Source organism: Aristolochia californica, unplaced genomic scaffold (genome assembly GCF_029961685.1).
Source record: "Aristolochia californica isolate CCGP_79_NKW_82.1479 unplaced genomic scaffold, dmAriCali1.0.hap1 SCAF_12, whole genome shotgun sequence".
Lineage (NCBI taxonomy): Eukaryota > Viridiplantae > Streptophyta > Magnoliopsida > Piperales > Aristolochiaceae > Aristolochia > Aristolochia californica.
In genome coordinates, this window is record NW_027181793.1 from 281411 (window position 1) to 301709 (window position 20299).

At 36.5% G+C, this 20299-nt stretch overlaps 2 protein-coding genes and 1 long non-coding RNA gene across 4 annotated transcripts; 1 reads left to right on the forward strand and 2 right to left on the reverse strand.

The window, feature by feature from the left end:
- Positions 1-115: 115 nt before the first annotated feature.
- On the reverse strand, positions 116-3008 carry LOC137946917 (cytochrome c oxidase copper chaperone 2-like). Its single transcript, XM_068793198.1, has 2 exons — positions 2797-3008; positions 116-687 (listed from the first exon to the last, which is right to left on the reverse strand). Exon 2 carries the CDS (start codon positions 674-676, stop codon positions 428-430), a length of 249 nt encoding a protein of 82 aa, XP_068649299.1. The 5' UTR covers positions 677-687; positions 2797-3008; the 3' UTR covers positions 116-427.
- Positions 3009-10147: 7139 nt separating this feature from the next.
- LOC137945383 (PHD finger protein At1g33420-like) lies at positions 10148-14057 on the forward strand. Its single transcript, XM_068791255.1, has 5 exons — positions 10148-10818; positions 11409-11535; positions 11868-12083; positions 12350-12949; positions 13026-14057. Exons 1-5 carry the CDS (start codon positions 10461-10463, stop codon positions 13864-13866), a joined length of 2142 nt encoding a protein of 713 aa, XP_068647356.1. The 5' UTR covers positions 10148-10460; the 3' UTR covers positions 13867-14057.
- On the reverse strand, positions 11967-16682 carry LOC137945384 (uncharacterized). 2 transcript variants are annotated; one of them, XR_011110990.1, is made up of 4 exons: positions 16529-16682; positions 14057-14875; positions 12492-13846; positions 11967-12164 (listed from the first exon to the last, which is right to left on the reverse strand). It is a non-coding gene; the product is annotated as an uncharacterized lncRNA (long non-coding RNA). The 2 variants fall into 2 exon arrangements; XR_011110989.1 differs by lacking the exon at positions 16529-16682 and having other exon boundaries at positions 14057-15902.
- Between the last annotated feature and the right edge of the window lie 3617 nt (positions 16683-20299).

Consider the following 20299-nt stretch of genomic DNA (forward strand, 5'->3'; position numbering starts at 1 on the left):
GAAGGAATCACAGAAAAACAGAAAGAGGCACAGCAATTCATAATTTATTTAGCAAAATCAGAGACTAACACGCAACCAAAATAATTTAAAACTTCACAAGCCAACAGGACCAAGAAGCTCATACCTCCAATATTAAGTAAATATCAGCAGTTAAACTTCAACCAATTAGTTATTGTTATTCTCAATAACTAATGTAAACGCAAAGAAGAATTGCAACCTTAACAAATTTTACTCTCCAACAAGAGCAAATCCATGACTACTGAGACCCAAATATTAAGGCACAATAAAATGATTCCGAATAGAAGGCTTGATATTGATGAGCTCCTTATTTTGAACTATCAAGCAAATGGATTCATTATTTATTGCATAAATTATGTACTAAATATCAAATTCTCCTAAACAAAAAATGTCAAATTCTCGTATGCTTCTAAACATTAAACCCCTCAGCACGCAGACACTGAATATGAGCTTCAACCCACTTTGCACAGGCAGCTTCACCATGTTCTACAATGCATTCATCTCTCTGCTTTTTAGTGTCAGGGCAAGCACAACATATCTTTTTCTTTGGTTTAAAATCAGATGCTGGTGACACAAGGGGTCCTTGATTCACATTCTGTGGGTCTAACAAAGACGACGACTGGTTCTGTGGTGAGATGACACTCTCTGAAGCACCCATAATAGGATTTCCTGGATGAGAATATGCTTTGGCAGGTAAGTATCATAATAAAAATACTTAAAGAAAACAAGAAAGGATAGAATGAATGAAAAGAAAACAATTCAAAAGATAAAATATTCAGTGAGGAATTGAGTATTTATATGTTTGTGCACCGTAAGGACACAAACACGGAAACCAAAACCGAAAAGAAGCAGTCTAACGAGGTGAGAAACTATAACTAAAGGCAGGTTAAAACTCCCAATCAGCCTTGAATGCGAATCCGTCACTTTTTAGGATGGCCAGGGGCATCTGGGCAGAGGTGAAATCCCCCAAAAGAGGGGGAGGTTGACTGGAACTAGTAAGGTGCCAATGCAAGGCTTAAGTTGGGAGACAAGAAAAACGGGGTATATCGTAGCCATGGTAGGGAGCTCAAGTCGGTAAGCCACACAACCCACTTTCTCTTGCACCTTGAAAAGAGAATAAAAATGAAAGGCCAACTTTTGGAAGTGTTGGGGCTGCCACTGAATGTTGGAGGTAAGACACTAGTTTAAGATAGACAAGATCATTCACCTGGAACTCATGCTCAACATGGTCTCTGTCATAATCTAGCTTCATATGTTCTTGGGCACAGGCCAAATAATGCTTAAGGCACTTCAACACTTTACCTCACACTACGAACGTTTGCTCCAAATGAACAATATGAGTAGTGCCTAATACACAGGCTGGAATAACTAGAGGTGACCATCCGTACAGTGGCTAAAATGGAGACAATTGCTACTACAGGTATAAGGTTCAAGGGATAGGTTTTCCTTCACCGTCTACATCATTACCTATGTCTAATGTTTTATCTGTTCCACAGTTTCCCTTGGGCCTTATGTCTGTTTGCCAAATTACCAAAAACTTTTATATCCTTTTATCCTTCATAGTATTTTTTTTTTTTAAGGACAACCAGACCAAGCAGATGATTGATGGCAGCCATTAAAGAGGGGGACTTCAGCAATACCCACATCATCACAGCATGTTTTACAATGGCACAATTGGCTGGGACATCCCTCATTGACCTTGTTACATTCCTTAGTAGAGGTAAAAGGTCCTTCTATTGTCTAGAGAGTTATTGTCAGAGATTTGTTAAAAATGTCATCACCATCACAGTTGCTATTTCTGATTTGATGAAGAAAGATGCTTTTGAATGGACTCCACATGCTTCTATTAAGGTACTGCTTACTAGTGCACCATGCGTATCCCTACCAGATTTTAACCTCTTGTTTGAATTGGATTGTGATGCATCTAAGGTAAGAATTGGGGCTGTTTACAGTTAAAATTAAAGAACTATAGGCTTTTTCCATGCTAAGTTGAGTGGAGCTACACTTAACTATTCTCCCTTAATCTTGAGTTTTATGCTATTGAGAAGGTTTTAATGTTTTTCAGGCATTATCTGATTCACAAGGAGTTTCTGTTGTATTCTGATCATCTGAGGCACTAAAGCACATTAATGAACAACAAAAGCTGCATCCAATACATACCAAATGGGTAAAAGGAAATTTTGGTAAAAGCACATTTTCAATCTAACTCTTTGTCGATGTAAAGGAGGAAAGGTCAATTGTCAATTGATAGACGAACCCTGTAAATTTTGCATTATTTTACAGTTCTAGACTCTGGGTTGCTCAACAGATTACCATGATCCGTTCCCAACAAAAATCTATATTTCCATGAAACAGCAAAGAAGATTCGAGCAGTTTACCTATGCAAGATTAAAAGCTGGACTTTTCTTGTTAGAACCGGCAGGAAGATGGAATATCACCGATAAAGCTTATGATAACGACTATTGAAGCATACAAGCAACCGTTCCTTGGCTCCCTAAATCACCGGGAGACATTTTGAAGAACCTAGATGTCCTCTGCAGCCTTATCTTACTAAAAATGCTCGCTCGACTTAAATCATAAAGAAAACCCAACCCCTGTGATTTTAAGTAGCCATTTGTTTTAAAAAAAATCTCGAATATAGTCGTTATTCATGACCTATAATCGAATATCAAATCCCATACAGAATCAATTCTCGTAGACCTAGTGAACAAACCTGGGAGTCAAGAGAAACCAATAATACAAAAGGCAGAGTCGAGACAGAGAGAGTATATGATTTACCGTCAAAGTTAGTGATGCAACGGCGACGGTGGCGAGAATTCGAGGAAGTGCACGACGAGAGGGCTGTTAAAGACAGGTCCCAGAGGTGTAATCCGACCGCTTCACTCCGAAAATTCTCCCGAGGAAATTTACTCTTCCGCAAGAGTACTCAAAGTCGTCAGAGTCCCTAAGAATTTTTTTCCCTTGCTTTTTTCTTCTAGCATGTGGATGTGTTCAACACATTTACATGCCATCATCAGTATCCTATTGGCGGAACCTTTAAGCAAAGGGTAATTTCTATGAGAGGGGATATGGAAGAGTTCATATTTGTTAGTGTAGCTCAAATAGATTTAGGTAGTGATCTTAGGCATGGTAAATTGAGTAAATACTAGTGGAAAATAACTTTAATGACTATGCAATACTCGTACTTCCACAGTGAGTTTAGGTATCATAAATTGAGGAAATACTAGTGGAAAATAACTTTAACTAGAAAGAGGTGATTATGCAATACTCGTACTTCCAAAATGAGTTTAAGCATTGTAAATTGAGAAAATATTAGTGGAAAATAACTTTAATTGGAAGGAGGCGACTATGCAATACTCTTACTTCTAAAGTGACCTTTTTAAAAAAAAAAAAAAAACTAGGGGACACTATAACGGTAGAACTTAATAAATATTATAAGAATAATTTTTTTGCAATGACCACAATTTTTCGAAGTTTAAGTATGCGGAAGATATACAACCAAGTAACAAAAACACAAAACTTGAAAACAACATTGAAGCAAGATATTGCATATCTTGAACGAGCATATCATAAAGTGATTAAGTCGAACCAAAACTTTTTTTATTATAAGACAAATTTGGCTAAAAAATTAAATTTTAGGAGAAAAGGAAATTCAATTCGTCAATGATAGGAGAGATAATTGGAGAGAAAATAGGAAAAAATGAGAGATTTTCTACAGAACTAACCTTTAGTACTTCTGATATCAATATATCCCAAAATATAGCTTAGAATCACAAAAAGTTTGTTGCTTAAAAAACTAAACTCAAATAGCTTTAATTTGAAACTTAATTTGACATAAAAATATTCGTTCTTGAATCTTTTTATGACCTTTTGATTTTCTTCATTTAGTAATTTGACTCTTATTGACTCCAATGGGAATATCTCCTTAAATATAAATCAAATTGGCATAAAATTCTCTCCTTCTGAAAATAGATTTCGATAACTTTCATCCAGTTATAACTTTTCTTCATAAAATATACTTATTTTGATATAAAGAATCTGATAGATTTTGGACTCTATAATCTGGCCGAACTAAATCCTCTTTCTTCTTTGGCTTGTTTGATCATCAACTCTTCCGAGATCGATATTTCCATCTAGAAATATCAGATTGAGAATTGGTAGGATAGATTAGAAAAAAAACTTATAGATCTTTCTTTTGATATACATTTCTCCATATAAAGTCTCATTCTTGATGGTATAAACCGTCTTAAAAATTGAAGTTTTGTATTGCTGCTCAAACCTCTCTTATAGTTTGACTTTTACTGCTTCAAATATCAATTTCTCTTTGTAGAAAACTTTGATTGCCAAAATATTTTTGGATTTGGAAAGTAAACTCAAAGATATTTCCGTCAACATATGATTTTAAATATCAAAAGCTTAGTATAGAGGTGAGAACACAAAGAAAATAATGGGTCTAGGGATAGGACCAAAAAAAAAAATAGCCTACGAACCTAAACTACTTGAGATGCTATATCAAAATAAGATCACATTATCTTTGTGGGTTGACCAAGTCAACTCACAGAACCCGCTCTGATACCATGTTGAATTTATGGAAAAGGGAAAAATTTCACTGACTTCATATAATTTGAGTACATGAGCCTCTATTTATAATAAAGGAAACAATTAGACTACCCTTGTCCCAATTACATCTAAAGTTAAACACTAAAATATATGTCTTAGAACAATTGAATAACTAAACATAAATAAAAGACTAACATAACTAAAATACCTTTAACTCGGACTCTTCTATGAGACTTCTTTCTATGAAACTCTTCTTAGAATCCACCATATTAATTTTGGTTATGTAAAACCTCTTACAATGAAAGTCATATAATATATATATGCTCTTCAACATAAACAAGACTAAACTATTTGCCCAACCATACCCTCAAGAAGAGGGTATTGACTACAATGAGATTTTAACTATTAGAATTTTATTAGCCTTTGCATGTTTCAAAGATTTTACTCCATATCAAATGGATGCGAAATTAGTATTCTTGAATAGACTAATTAAAGAATAGGTATATGTAACTTAACCACCTGGTTTTGAAGATTTTCAACTTCAAATCCATTTCAATCATGTACATGAACTTCAACTTCATATTTGGTGTTAGTGTGGACGAGTTCATGTGCACTGGAAAAACAGTTTCCAATGTTAGTGGCCCAAAACAAGAAATATGACAAAAACAAGAAAATGAGTAACTTGTAATAATATACTTAAATAAAACATAATACCTAAACACCAAATTAGGTAAAACAAACATGAATACTACACAAATAAGTAATTTAATGTATAATTAAAATATATTAATATACTAATTAATTAAATTATATATTATATTATTTAATGATTGCAATTTATTGTACATTAATACAATAATTACATGAGCCAATTAACTATGCACATGATTAATTATAAAAAAAATTAAAAATAACGGAAAAAATATAATAAATTAAGTTATTAATTTGTTAATAACATAATATATACTTTAACATAAAAAAGGAATGATTAAACAAAAAGAATTGATCAAATGCTAACTTCAACACACAATATATTTTTATGTATTATTAATTAATAATATTTTTTTCGTTAAATTTAAAATCATTGGTTTTATTAATTATAAAAATAGGTTAATTAAACCAAAATAAATATAATGAATAAATAAATAAATTATTTTATTAATAACACAAGATGGAATTTTTACTTAGTATTAATAATATTTCCACAATAATATAATTTTTTTTTGAAACTGAGTTGACCTGGATTAACTCGGCTGAACTTGGGCGGGTCTGGTTTGAGACTCGGGCATAACCAACGGCTTAATTTTTCCTAACTTAGGAAAAATTAAATCAACATCTTCTTCCTCATGGCGTTGCGATAGGGGCTATGAGATGGAGGCGACCCTGCAACGGAGACGACGCTACGCCGCAGGCACTGCAACAGAGGCGCCCTGATATGGAAAGGGGCCGCTGCGAGGGCTACGATGGAGGCGGTGAAGCGACGGAGATGTCGGGACAGATCGAGAGGGAGAAGAGAGCGGGAGAGAAAGAAAAAAAAATTCAGCCTCTCACGACGACGCGTCCCGCTGGCTTCATTCAGATGATTAGTAAAATATTATGAAATCCGAAATCCCGAAATTAAAGTGTGGGTGTTATCCTCCTATTTATCTGATTCAACAATATGAATCAGGCGCTAGTGCTCCACTTGAATAATGCGGTTGAAGTTCGTCTCCTGATTCAAATTGAATAAAGCCCTCTAATAAAGCTTTGTAAGAGTTAGGTTGATCATGAAATGCTTGAGTAACATCAATTGAAGGAAATATAAACACTTTATATGAAGAGCTCTTTGTACTAATACTTATCAAAATACTCAAACACAAACACATCTGACTCTCATTTTGTTATTATATATTAGTGTAAAGTTTTCCAATCCAAATATGAGAATTTTAATTCCAAAACAAATTGTCTACATTGCCAAATCTATTTGCCACTAGGTCCTTGAGAAATAGTCTTTTGGACTCTTTCGAATGACGCCCCTTTACCCCCCAACCGGTACGTGGCGGAGACATTCTCAACCCGCCCGTTTTCCACAACGAACGGTCCGGCTTAGGTCGCCACGCGTAAGTCCAAAGCAAACGTGTACGGACGTTAAAAAGAGCTGGCTCCAGTAGTGCAGACCGTTGGATGAGAACATCCGACGGTCATGCTTCTCTCTATTCCGTGTTGGTTCCATTTAACGCATTCAAGCGCGCCACATGGAAAGGCCTGTACGAGCTAATAAATATCCGGGCATATTTGGTAATTTACGGTTTTACCTATTCTGGAAATATCGAATCTCTCGGAGTAAGGGTATTTTGGTCATACTAGTACATTTTCCGCCTTTGTCCTCCGAATTAAGGAAAATCATGAGACCTCGCTAATAGCTCAAAGAGATAAGGGTATTTTCGTCATTGACCATCCGTACCTTATTGTTCGTAGGGGGATTCTTTATAGATAATCCAGAAAAGTCTTTCCCAACCTAAGGAGCACCTAATCTTATATTGGTCCCCGTAAGACAAGGGCCATGTTAAATGGTGGTCTTCCCTAGGCTTTAGTGCTTATTGTTTTTCAATGAGGGAGGGATCCCCCACCCTACTACCCAATGTAATGGTAACGGGGATTCCTCCATCATCATTCCAAGGGAGAAGGCAATAACCCCTCCTCCCCTCTTTATTATTTTAATGATAACAAAATTAGTAACATGAAAGTGTGCTACTAACAATGTTATCGGTGTATTTTAGACATATGTCTTCTAGCACAAATATTAATGAGGTCTATAGAAGAAGCTCAAAATATAAGGATTATCAATCAAGTTGGCAAGTCAAGACCTGAAGCAAAAATACATTGAAGATTGTTGCTTCTAACAAGAATTTACATCGAAGACTTGAAAACATAGAGTTAAAGTCAAATAGAAATATATCAAGAACTTTGGCCATATAAGTAGATAGCCAATTAAACTTCAATTCTTAAGTACATCTATGTTATGGAGCTTTAGGGCATGAAATATTTCAACACCATGTTTTACCAAATGCATATAAATGTTTTATAATAGCAAAACCCTTAAAAATAGTCTATGATATGATCAATCATCTAAAATGCAGTCTGGCATAACTTATAAAGCATGATCGATCATTCACTCAAGCATGATCACACGGAATGTTGTCAGGATGATGCTCTAAAGCATGCTTGATCATCCCATATTGCATGATTGATCAATCAAATTGGGTTGATCGATCAATGAGTTTTCTGAAATGTTGAAACTAGATGATTGATGCTATAAATGATCAATAAGCTTAGATAACCTAAAAAAATATAGTTGTTATATAATGGTCGATCGATCATACCTTTTTCTTGACATGTTAAAAATGACTAGTTTGGATGAGAAACTTATAATAGGCCCCCAAACTCGTAGAGGACTAAGAGTCTTATATTAGCTTACCAAACCTCTGGAAAAATTCTTTTTAGCTTAAAAATCTAATTTTACCCTTTAACATAGAAAAACCTTAAAATTTCCCAAATCTTCCTTATATCTTCATTCTCTTTGCATTCAATAATTTCATAAAGCTCTAAACAATTTGTCTCACGTGCTTAAAGTTTTGGAGGTTTGGATCTCACTTGGAGAAGGGTTATCACTACGGAAAAAAAATTGTAAGTTTGTTTCTATTTCTTGTATTTTCTATTTTATTTTGTAGATTTTCTCTAGTACCTTGAAGCTAGATCAATTGACATTCTAGAACCTAAAATCTAGAAAGGGAGTGGCCACTAGAGCCGAAATCTAGTCATTATTGAATCTCTTGGGGAGAGATCAATTTGTGTAATTGGGGATTACAAATGGGATACGGATAGTCAAAATCTCTTTGTATTTTCTAGCTAATAGAGTAATTAGTAGAATTTTCGTGAGCAAAACTTCTTACGTGGTGATTGTCATTTAGAGCAATATCAAGAACAAAAAATCATTGTCTTCTATGGTGTTTGTTTGTTTATTATTTGCCAAACATTATTTTAGCACTCCATTCGCGTTAATGTTTTAACTTAAAATCTCAATTCACTCGCCTTTTGAGAAGCCACCTTGGCCAACAAGTTTTACCCTTATTTTAGGTCATTTTTGTTTCTAACCTCAATAAGGGATCGAGTTTTTGAACCCAATTCAATCAATTAGTCAAGTTTTGACCATATTTAGGGTCTTTTGTGTTTTTTACTTTGGATATATGACCAATGGCTATTGAACTGGATTCAAGCAACCGGTTAGATTTGAATTTTATAATAGTATTTTTATTATAAATTTCAAATTAAAGGGACCAAGGGGTTTCCTTCATATCCTTGTCATTTGTTTGTGTACACAAGGGTGAGCCCCTCACATAGAGAGGAGGGCAGCCTTGTCATTCTCACAAACATGGATGTTGCCTCCCTTAGGTCTGATGAATTGGAGAAGGGGAGATTGGTCTAGTTTGATCAATAACACCTATCTAGGATGATGTTTGATTTTTTTTTAACTTTTATATTAAAATTATGATAAATTTTTAGAATAAATTGAGACATAATCATAAAATTCAACTACCCAAGTCCTTCCACTAGGTTGAAAAAGTGCAATACGGTGGAGGAGGGTAGGGCACCCCTCTACCCATGGTGGGAGAGGAGCAGGGTAGTGTCCCTTCCCCAAGTAAAAATGGTTGTTCTCTCCCTTGTGCAAGAATTGCTATGCCCCCTATTCTCATATGATTTTAAGCAAAAAATTGGTTTTTAACTTGGCAAATGTTGAAATATTTGTTTGTATCGACCGGGTCAGTCCTTATATAAGATCCGTGCGGTTGCTTTCCTAAAAGGTTCGAGCCTTTTAGTGCATTAGTTTCAACATGGTATCAGAGCAGGTTGGTCTCGAGTTCGAATCCCGCTTTCACCGAATTTGTCCTGAGTTTTTCCAGGAATTTGTCCCGGGTTTTTTCCGAATTCGGGGTTTTTAGGTCAGGTTAGAACAATTTTTTCGTGAAACTCAATCGAATGCCCACCTTATTCACAACCATAAGTATTTTTTCTATTTCCTTGTCAAATTTTTGTTTTTCATTCTGCCTTTGACAAATTTCTACTCTCATAATAAAGAGAGTTGAATAATATTTTTAATTTAAGTTTGAGATTTAATGAATCACAAACTTTAAATAAACTTATTTTTATATTTCTTCACATCTTTATGTTTTTTACTTTTCTAACCTTTTCAAAAAAAATAAATAAAGTAAAAAAATCACATTACGGCCACGTGTCTTAATAATACAAGGTTACATGGAGAATGAGGGGATAAGGAGTTCAGTTTAAGGTGGGCATGCAAAGCAAAGGGAGCCACCATAATCTGTCCCTTTCAAATTCGAAAGGAAAGGCGGTTCATGTTTCGAAATAATGTGACAATATTACCCCTGATTCCGACAAAACCGTCTCGACTTCACAATTCCCTAAAAAAAAAAACATTAAAGAAAGTAAAGAAAGAGCCAGAAAGGCGACGGAATCCTAATTATACACGTCTCTTCATTGTTTCTGAAACCCTAACGCCAGTCGAGTCCGACCGCTCCTCTCTCTAAAAGCCAACGAAGAAAGAGAAATTTCGGGAAAAAAAAATAAAAGGCCCCTGATTTTGTCCGGATTTTACTATCGAAACCTTGGCCTGATCTCTCTCTCTGTAAACAACCAAATCGAACGAAAACAGACTTGATTTATCATTTTCTTCTTTTCTTGTTTGTTTTTTTTCTCTCTTAAGTCGGAGAAGAAAGTTCCGGTCGTTTCGGCCTTTCGTTGGAGGTTTTTTTGAAAGTTTTCTGGAGTTCCTTCTATTTTTTTTTTCCTTTACTTTCTAAGAAGGAACGTCGCAGGATCTAGCCATGGTTGTTAATGGTCGCCCCGTGAAGAGGATGAAGAGGCGCGTGACTGCGGATCTTTATGATTTTTTAACTTTTCCGGTAACCGACGACGAGTTCAACGGCGTCTATGAGGATCCGTTTAGGACCAACGTGAAAGCCTTTCTTTCGAAGCACGCCAGGCTCCCGCCGCTCTCGTCCCTCTTCTCTCCGTCGGCGGTGCCTCACCTGCTGATGTGGCAGATCGCTTTCCGGATCGGAGACGTGGAGACGAGCGGAGGTGCGGATTCCTCGTCGCCGGCGCCGGTCGTCTCTCTCGATGTCGTCGAGGAGGACGTGACGAGGTCCAGATCTCTTTATTGCGACCAGTGCCGAGTTGTTGGTGAGTATGATCCATCTTTTCTGGATTGTTTTACCGAGTCAGGTTTTCTGGATACGGGGAAACCGACCGCAGGCCGCCTGTCCATCTCGTTTCGAACTTTTTTTTTTTTATGGAAGGATTCAGATGGGACTGTCTTACCATAAGATGCGCATGAGAGACTTTCCTAATCCTGGACACTCGGAGTGGCCATCATAGCAAAGCTGAATACCGAATACAAAGCATAGCTGACCGTTGATTTTTCCGGAAGAAATCCTGGACGGAGAGTATCCATCAAAGACTGTTTTTGAATTGCCGTCGGACGTTCAGGATGTTTTTCATATGCTATGGTGCGGGTGGGTCCAGTTAACCTTTTTAGCGGTTGTCCCTGTCGGATGACGGATAGGATTTCTTTCCGTTTCTCATCCCACTTGTCCACGACGTTATGTGACGTGGACTATAAATGGATGGGTCCCACCCTATGCTTCGCTGGCTGAGATGGCCCCTCCAATAGGAACCTGCTAACTAAGCAGTCACCATTTGTTGATTGGGACCAGCTTAGTTTACTAGTTTGAAATTCTTTAATTAGGATTCATTTGCCGTTCTGTATTCAGGTTGGAGTGGTCATCCGGTGTGCGGGAAGCGTTACCACTTCATTATTCGGTCGGATAGCAGGTCTGTTAATGGGCATCAGCAGGCGTGCGCGAGATGTGGGTCATTGCTCCTTTCCTTTGATTCGAGGTGACTTGCCGGTTCTTATTGTCGTTTCTCTATGATTTTCAAGTGCTTTTGTATTTTTTTTTGTTTAATCGACTGGTTCCCATTCAAAATTCGATTAAGCTCGGATAATTCTTCACTTAACCACTCTTTGGAGGCTTTGTATTGTAGTTGGCTTCGAGGATGGAAAAGAATCAGAAGAAAATATTTATGCTCTAGTTTATTTGTCCTCTTTGTGAACATTTTCCGAGATGTTGCTATTATTTTTTTGTTTTTTTTTTGTTTTTGAACTCCAAATTCCAACATCAGCTTCAACTGTCTAAAATATTTTATTTATTTTAATTTATTTTATTCAGGTGTAAGTCATGTAACTACGAGTTTACTCCAGACGATCTGGAAGACTGGGCCTACCTTCAGCTGGAAGATTCAACCCATCTGTTGCACGGCGTGGTGCATGCGAATGGGTATGGCCACCTTCTCAGAGTAAATGGTAGGGAAGGTGGATCTAAGTTTCTGTCGGGTTCTGATATCATGGACTTCTGGGATCGGCTGTGTAAAATGCTCCGAGTCAGGTGAGGCTTTTTGTTTAGCTACTTCCTCGCTAGTTTCATTCACCTGCCTTTTGTAATTGGAACTTCCTGGCTTGTATTAACCTGGAGTAGAAAGAGAGATTCATTTCTGTTCTTAGATAGCAAATAGAAAAGCAGAAAGTTATTAAAGAAGGTTGTTTTCTGTTTTTGCTTTTAAAGCAACTAATTCCAATCCTTGCATTTGGGGCTCCTATTGTAGTGAGAATTAAAATGCAGTCAAGAATCCTAATGAGAATCTGTATATGCAGGAAGGTTAGTGTTATGGATGTATCCAAGAAATATGGAATGGAATTTCGGTTGTTGCATGCAGTTATCAATGGCCAGCCTTGGTATGGCAACTGGGGTTATGAGTTTGGAGCAGGCAGTTTTGGCTTGACCTTGAATGCTTACCTAGCAGCGGTGAAAGCCCTGTCGGACATGCCATTAAGTCCTTTCTTTACACATGGGCGAGGTCCAAGAAGCCGTCTTCAAGATATGGTGGGTTTCTACTGGTCTTTATCAGAACATAGACTTGAAACAGTGAGGGATCTCTTCAGCTTCGTCATGAGTCTCATCCGCAACATACACAAGCAAGCTGGTGTTGATGGAAAGAGACAAGGCCAATTTTCCCTGCCTTTGTGCCTATGGACAGAGGAAGATGTGAGTAAAGTTGAAGCCGCGATGGTTAAAGTTCTTCGTGCCGTTGGGAGGTCTCATTGGGTGGCATGGCGAGCTCTAAGGGGTGCAGTATGCAGGGCAGGGCCGCCAGAGCTGCTTGATTATTGCTTGAAGTTGTTAGGTGGTCGGTCATTTGATGGAATGCATGTTGAAGTACGGCGGAATCCTAAGACAGATGTGGTCGAGTACAGGTACTGTTCTTCTCAAATCGTCGCTTAGAAGCTCTTTGTGATGTCATCTGATTTCTTTTTTGTTGTTGTTTCACAGGCTGAGTGTTGGAACTCCACTTCCAGATAGCAAACCTCAATCTGATACTCAAAGTTGCTTGATGGTATCGGAGGAAATACCAAATTGCCCATCCGAAGTTCAGTTACTCCGTGACCTTAAGTTCTTATACGATGCCCTTCTTTATCCTCAAACCATGTTGAACTATGGACCACGCTCTACCAGGGATCTTGCCTTCGGTTCTGCTGTTAAGCTCCTTGACTGTAAGCAGTTCCTGAAACATTATGATGCGCAATATCTCACAATACATAATCCATTTGCAATACAACTACTTTGTCAAGTGGATCTGGTTGATCAACCAAAAGATTATACAGCCCCGCCACCTGAGCATGTTGTTTTACCGGTTACTGCTACCGTGGGAGATCTCAAACGAGAGGCAACAATAGCTTTCCAAGATGTTTATGTTCTTTTCAGGAGGTTCCAGGCTGAGCAGTTACTTGATTATGGCCATCTGGATGATTCAACTCAAGTGAAGCTACTTGTTGGGCTGAAAGGCTCAGTGAGGGTTTGTGGGAGATGTCACACAAATCATGGCCTCTACCGATTTCGGATGGAGCGTGGAACTGAGAACTGGGTTGTTGATTGCACATGTGGAGCTAAGGATGACGATGGTGAAAGAATGTTGGCTTGTGATAGTTGTGGGGTTTGGCAGCATACAAGATGTGCAGGGGTACCTGATACAGAAGTGGTTTCTGCGAAGTTCATTTGTGTCAAGTGTGGAGGCCCTTCACCTGATGTCCCAATAATCAGCAGCCGATGTAGGGACGAACTGGAGGCAGTCCCAGTCGGCAATCGGTTCGCAGCTGCACCAAGCATGGGATGAGTTTGAGAATGTAAATTCGACAATGTACAGAATCAGTTTTCTTTTTTTTTGTTCTTCTTTTTTTGTCCTCTCTCTGTGTTGAGGGGTTTTGTATAGCTCTAATTCAAAGTAGAAGCAGCTTTTGTAAACCTTTTTTGAAGCTTTTAAATCTAACACAAACCCTTTAGTCAGAAGGAAGATTTTTACTTACAGTTTGGGCACTCTCTTAGTAGAAATTTTGGAACATCCATTTTTCCAGCCTCTTCATTCGTGTAGGAATATTACTCCCCCTGCAGCATGGCAGACACCAGTCCATTAAGGGTAAAAACCAATTTGCTGAGCGTTCAAAGTGAACAAACGCGGATGTAATGAATCATAGATTCAACTCATTTTGGCTGGTCCCATGCAACTAAATGAGGTTATATGTCTACTACCAAAGAGTTCACTAATGCAATTCAGACCCAACAACCACAGTAATTTTTACTTTTCAAGCAACTGTTCGATAGATTACAACAAAATTTAGCACCTATATGATTTCAATGTCACGTAGTTTTACACAAGCTCATGTGATGCAATCTTTGTTTTACAAGCCCACCTGTTCAACTTGGGTCATGCCTGGTTGACCTGAATGATGTCATAATTTAAATAATAACATTAACCAACAAAAAAAAATAATGGCTCTATTGAAGAAAAAAGCTTCCTAATTTGGTAGAGAGAGAGAAACTTGATGCAATAACATACATATTGGTAGGAATTGGTCCTTAATTTTAGAGAAGAAATTAAGAGGTACCAGTTATAGCATTAACGAGTTAATACAAACAACATGAAGATATAGAGAAGATAAACTAGTTAAACATGTTGATGCATTCAGAGATTTGGATAAGAGCAGGTCGTGAAATGCCATGGAAACAACAGACTATGGTATTAACAAAATTAAGTAATTATCAAGAAGGGCTTACCTCAATAAGTAAAACAAACAAGGACGGAAGGAAAATCACCAGAAACATTGAGCAAAATATTGCTCATAATCCTGCAAAAATTCAATATATAGAGAAACTTCTATTGGGGGGAGCCCATTCATTCAAGCAAAAACTGTCCATAGTGGAAAACTGCTAGAATGTATTACTGTGGAGGTTTGACAACGGCAACAAACAAGTCCTTTTATAAACTTTTGATCAGATATAACAAAGTAACAATTTGGTCACCACATAATTATCTATTCCCTGCATTATATACAAGTAGCTAATGTATTCAAACTAGTTACCTAATGGAAGAAATTTCCCAATAACAATTGTGGCGAGCTCTCTTCCTCTTTCCTTTGAGTCTTGAGGTTTGGCCTCTCAATCTTCCTTTGGAGCACTTCATTTTGGTTTTGATAAAATTCCACCATTTTGAATTTCTTTTTCTGAAAATATTTTAACAACAAGTTTACCCGTGGGACATTCTTATTGACTTGTATGATTCAAAAGACCTGAATTGCTCAATCACCAAGGTTTTGCTCATCTTTTGCAGGCTGTCTGAATGATCTTAAAAAATATGTTTTGACAATTTGAATTTTTTTTAAAAGAATACTCTGGGCAGTTGTGAACTACTCATACTCCATCATCTTATAAAAATTGGTCAAAAGTAGAACGCAATGTACATAACCACAACCATTATCTTTCTTCAACAGACTTTGCAGTTGGGAACTTGAGTTTTTTCTATGATTTATATCCAATTAGTTAGAACTGTTACAGTTTCATAATTTATACCAAATTAGTTAGAACTGTTACAGTTTCATCGTTAGCCAGTATCAGTGGCAGAATAATTGATCTGACTCTATCCAATCATTGAGAGGCAAAAGCATAATCTAAACAATCAATAGCATTTCAATTTCTTCACCAGTATACTAGCCAACAACGAATCATCCCTAATTGCAGTTTCTATCATCAGAAGGAAGAAAAGAATACCAAACCTAACATATGCCCAAAAATCAGGAAATATATAGATCAAATAATAAGCTTGAAACTGAACCACAGGTGTGGTTCACATAAATTCCAGACTAAAAAGAAGCTAGAAGTTTGTCTCTAATTAGAGCATAATTTTTTTATTTTTTTTTTAAAATGCATAAGCTGATTGGGAAGTTCTCAGTGAATATAATCTCATAGAACAAAAAAAATAAAAAAATAAAAAATCCTATGATACTATTTATCAATTATCACAGAAAGCCTCTTCATATTCATCAAGATTATAGACAAAATCAGATACAATGAACAACCTGTAATATGTAATTAGCAGCATAAAATACATAATTAGAAATTAAGCGATCAGACAGTCAACCTCAATCAGAATAAGTGAATCTAACCTAAAACCTAAATAGTCGAATAAAGAACAAAAAAGAAAAAAAAAATCTCTAGAGCATCAACGTGTAGCATTTCCCTCGATATAAAAGCGCTAAAAATTTCACACAAACCCACTTAAACCTGCGAAATTCCCAAAGCCTCGGAATTAAATTGCAAATCCGTGCAAATCTCCCACATTAGACACTCCATCAAGATGACGACTTGAAACGATGATCGAGTCAGCAAACAGAGAAATTACAAACGAAAAGAAAGAAAAAACTAAAAATAGGTAGTATACAATAAATTGAGCTACCGAGGTAATCAAGAGACAAAGCGATGAGCAGAAGAGAGGCAACGGATACCTATTGTTGCTTGGACAGGATTAGCGGAAAGCAGATGGTGCATTCGATTGAGAAAGTCGTGATAGGTGAATGGAGACGACAAACTTCCATCCATTCGAAAAGAAATTCAACCAAGAAATTCTCTCCTAGGTTTCACAGCAACAAGTCATGTGATTTTCATCTGTCTTTCGTCTCCTGAATTTAAATAGGTTGCCCAGTGAGGTAGGCAAATGCTAAGAAAAGTAAAACAGAGGAGCCAGGCGACGCGGAGATGAACGGTTGGCGTGGAGCAGTGGTCGGCGACTCGGAGTCGTCCGAGGCAGCCTACGTTCACCACGGAGTCACCCAACTCGTCCTTGAAAATTGTTAGGAAAATTTATTGATTATATATTAATTGATACTAAATCTACCATTAGTAGATCAAAGATGTCACTTTCATGATTCATAATCTGTCTTCACATATTATTCTTGTTGGAAGATAGGGCCCAAACCCACACGACCAAGGAAGACCCACAAATCAAAGAGAAGACTCATAGGCCTACATACAATGATGAGAGGATGGTAAATAAAAGGTCATTTTATAGAGATAGCATTGATGTAATTAAGTTAAAGTTTTAGGGTTAAAATCCTAAACCTTAAGTTCAGGGGTATTATTGTAAAATAATAGTTTTATTAATCTATAAATAGAGCTTCAGGGGGAGGGTTAGGACATCAATTCCATAACCTTTTCTTCCTCTATTTTTCACCCAATGGTTCTCTCACCCTTTTTCTCTATGAGCTAAATTCATGGAGTACTCAAAATCAACAACCCTAAATATGCCCTTAACTTAAATATAATAGACCAAGGTTCATTTTTCGATCTTTCATGATTTTCGTCCAAGAAAAAATGAGAATGGAAATAGAATGAAGGTATGCTTCTCTCGCTCCTTGTCGCTTATGTTCTCTTGCCTTCGGTTTTCCTTTTCTAAATCATATTTCTCTTTCCTTCCTCACATCTCTTATTTTTTTCCTTTTTTTTTTTCTCTGAGGGTATGTTTAAAACCCCTAGAAAAGAAAAGAAAAGAAAAAAAAATGAGAATTTGATCATTATTATTCCAAAAAATAGTTAGTGAAAATGAGATAATGATCAAATTTTCTTTTTCACTACCCATTTTTTTGGAATAATAATGGTCAAATTCTCATTTTCTTTTCTTTTCCATGGGATTTCAAACAGAACCTAAAAGTGTAACTCTAAAGTTTCAATTCCAAGAGCACTTATCCTCAACTGCCCACAAACTATCATCTTTTCGTTATTCCTTTCAACAATGACCTCTTCTTTATATTATTCATTTTATCTCTCTTTTTGCTCCCTTCTCTGGCAAATGCTCCTCCTTGCATAGGCTTTGTAGAGCCAAAGGTCACCTACATGCCATTCCAATTTCTGAAATTCAATTTGAAATATGGGTACTAGGGTTTCTACAAACCTCGATAGTTCCCATGGAGGCGTATCAAGGAAAAAAAGAGAACCTTGACCATGTTAGTGGCCAATTCTAAGTGTTAAAGAAGATAATGACACTTTATGTCATTTAAAGATTGAGTAACATGAAGATGTAATTATGTCAATTCTTTAAGTCATTTTACTTTACTCGTGTACTAGGGTTTTATGTGCCGGGGCAGGCATCATAATGTGCCCTCAACCCTAATTCACTCTAGCCTCTCTTGTTTTCTCTCCTACTCCATCTCTCTCCTTTTCTTCTTCTTCCACCTTTTACCTACAAACCCTCAGTTCTCTAAATATGCAGCCCCAGAATCTAAAACTATGGGTTTGTTTAGACCTCCATCGAAAAGAAAAGACAATGAGAATTTGACCGTTATTATTCTAAAAATAGTTAATGAAACGGAGAATTTGATCATTATCACATTTTCACTAACTATTTTTGGGAATAGTAATGATCAAATTCTCTTTTTTTTTTTCTTTTTTTCTAGAGGTGTCAAACAGACCCTGTGTTTATGAAAATGCTATTATGATTCTTCTAAAACACCCTATTCTTTGACCATACTATTGGGATCCTTTTAAAGCACCTTATTTCTCACATCTATGGTTCTGTGCCATGGATTAGACACTACTCAAATTATCTGGCTATATATCTCTTCAATACCATGCAAATGATATATATATATATATATGAAGCAAATTGTATAAGCTATAGATAGAGATAGAAAAATTTATCTGGGAAGTGGTCTAATTGAATGGAATTCAGTTTATTGGTCAATCAAGATTTTGTCTAAAAAAAGGGCAAATGTATATGATACAGGAAAGGAAGATGGGGAGAAAAGGAAAGGAAGTTAACTATTTTCTTTATATAATTGTTTTATCCCCTTTATCTACTTTTAATCTATCATTTTGCATTTGTGGAACAAAAATCTTATAGGTATTTTTATTATCTATGAAGTTTTTGAGATCAAACAAGCTATGTAACCTAAATATTATACCCAATCATATCTCCAGATAAAATCTAGGAATTTTGAGATTTTTGTAGCAACCAAAAGTTTGTCAGTCCAAAGTAACAATATCACTCTAGTCTTTCTGACGAGAAGAAAAACATGCTAATGTTTATTGTCATTTCTGTTGATTTCTAGGTCTTTTTCACATAATAATAATAAGGGATTAAGAGAAGAGAGAAGAGCATGAAGAGAGGAGGAGACGAGAAGAGCTCTAGCTAGTGGAGAGCCTAGGAGGAGATACCAAGGGAGAGAAAAATGGGAGACAAGACGAGCATGGAGTTGTGCTTAATAGGATTGAACTTCTTCCTCGGTGTCTTGAGGCTCTATTTACAGTTCTGAGAGGGTGTTTATAAATATTACAATACCCTTATGGCTACATCATTTAAAAGAAAAAAGACATAAGAGTACATATATTAGTTTGTTTTATTACAACTTTATACCATCTAGCTCGTGGAGAGGCTAGGAGAAGAAACAAGGGAGAGAAAAATGGGAGACAAGACGAGCATGGATTTGTGCTTAATAGGATTGAACTTAATACTCTTTCCCGTGTCTTGAGGCTCTATTTATAGTTATGAAATGGTGTTTACAAATATTATAATACCCTAATGGCTACATCCTTTAAAAGAAAAAAGACATAAGAGTAGCATATATATCAGCTTGTATTATAACAACTTTATACCATCTTTATATAAGTCCCCCTTATTTCCTAACCATGCCACCTTGTACATTATTTACCACCCATGCCACTCCTACTCGTGGGTGACTTCTTTTAACAATTCTCCCTCAAGCTTATGCATAAACTATTGTGCCTTATTTACTGCATATGATATATCTGGTATGGTCACTGTGAAGTAAATAAGTTTTCCCACAAGTCTCTGATATTTACTTATATCAACATCTTCTCTAGAGCTTGCACAATAGCTTTGCATTAGCATTCATAGGAGTGTTTGTAGGTCGATTCCCCATCATCCCTTCTTCTTATAGTAAATCCAAGACAAATTTTCTTTGAGATAATATAATTTCATGTTTTGACTGAAATACCTCAATTCCTAGAAAATATTTTAGAAGTCCAAGATCCTTTGTTTTAAATTCTTAGCATATATTTTCTTTGACTTCTTTTATGTTGTTCACATCACTACCAGTTAAGACAATATCATCCACATAACCTTCTAGTAATACTTTTCCCTTTAAGGTATTCATGATAAAGATAGAATGATCTACTAAGCACTGGCTGAATCCAAACCGTAACATTGCTTGGTTAAATTTGTCAAACCAAGGCTGAGGAGACTATTTAAGCCCATATAGAGA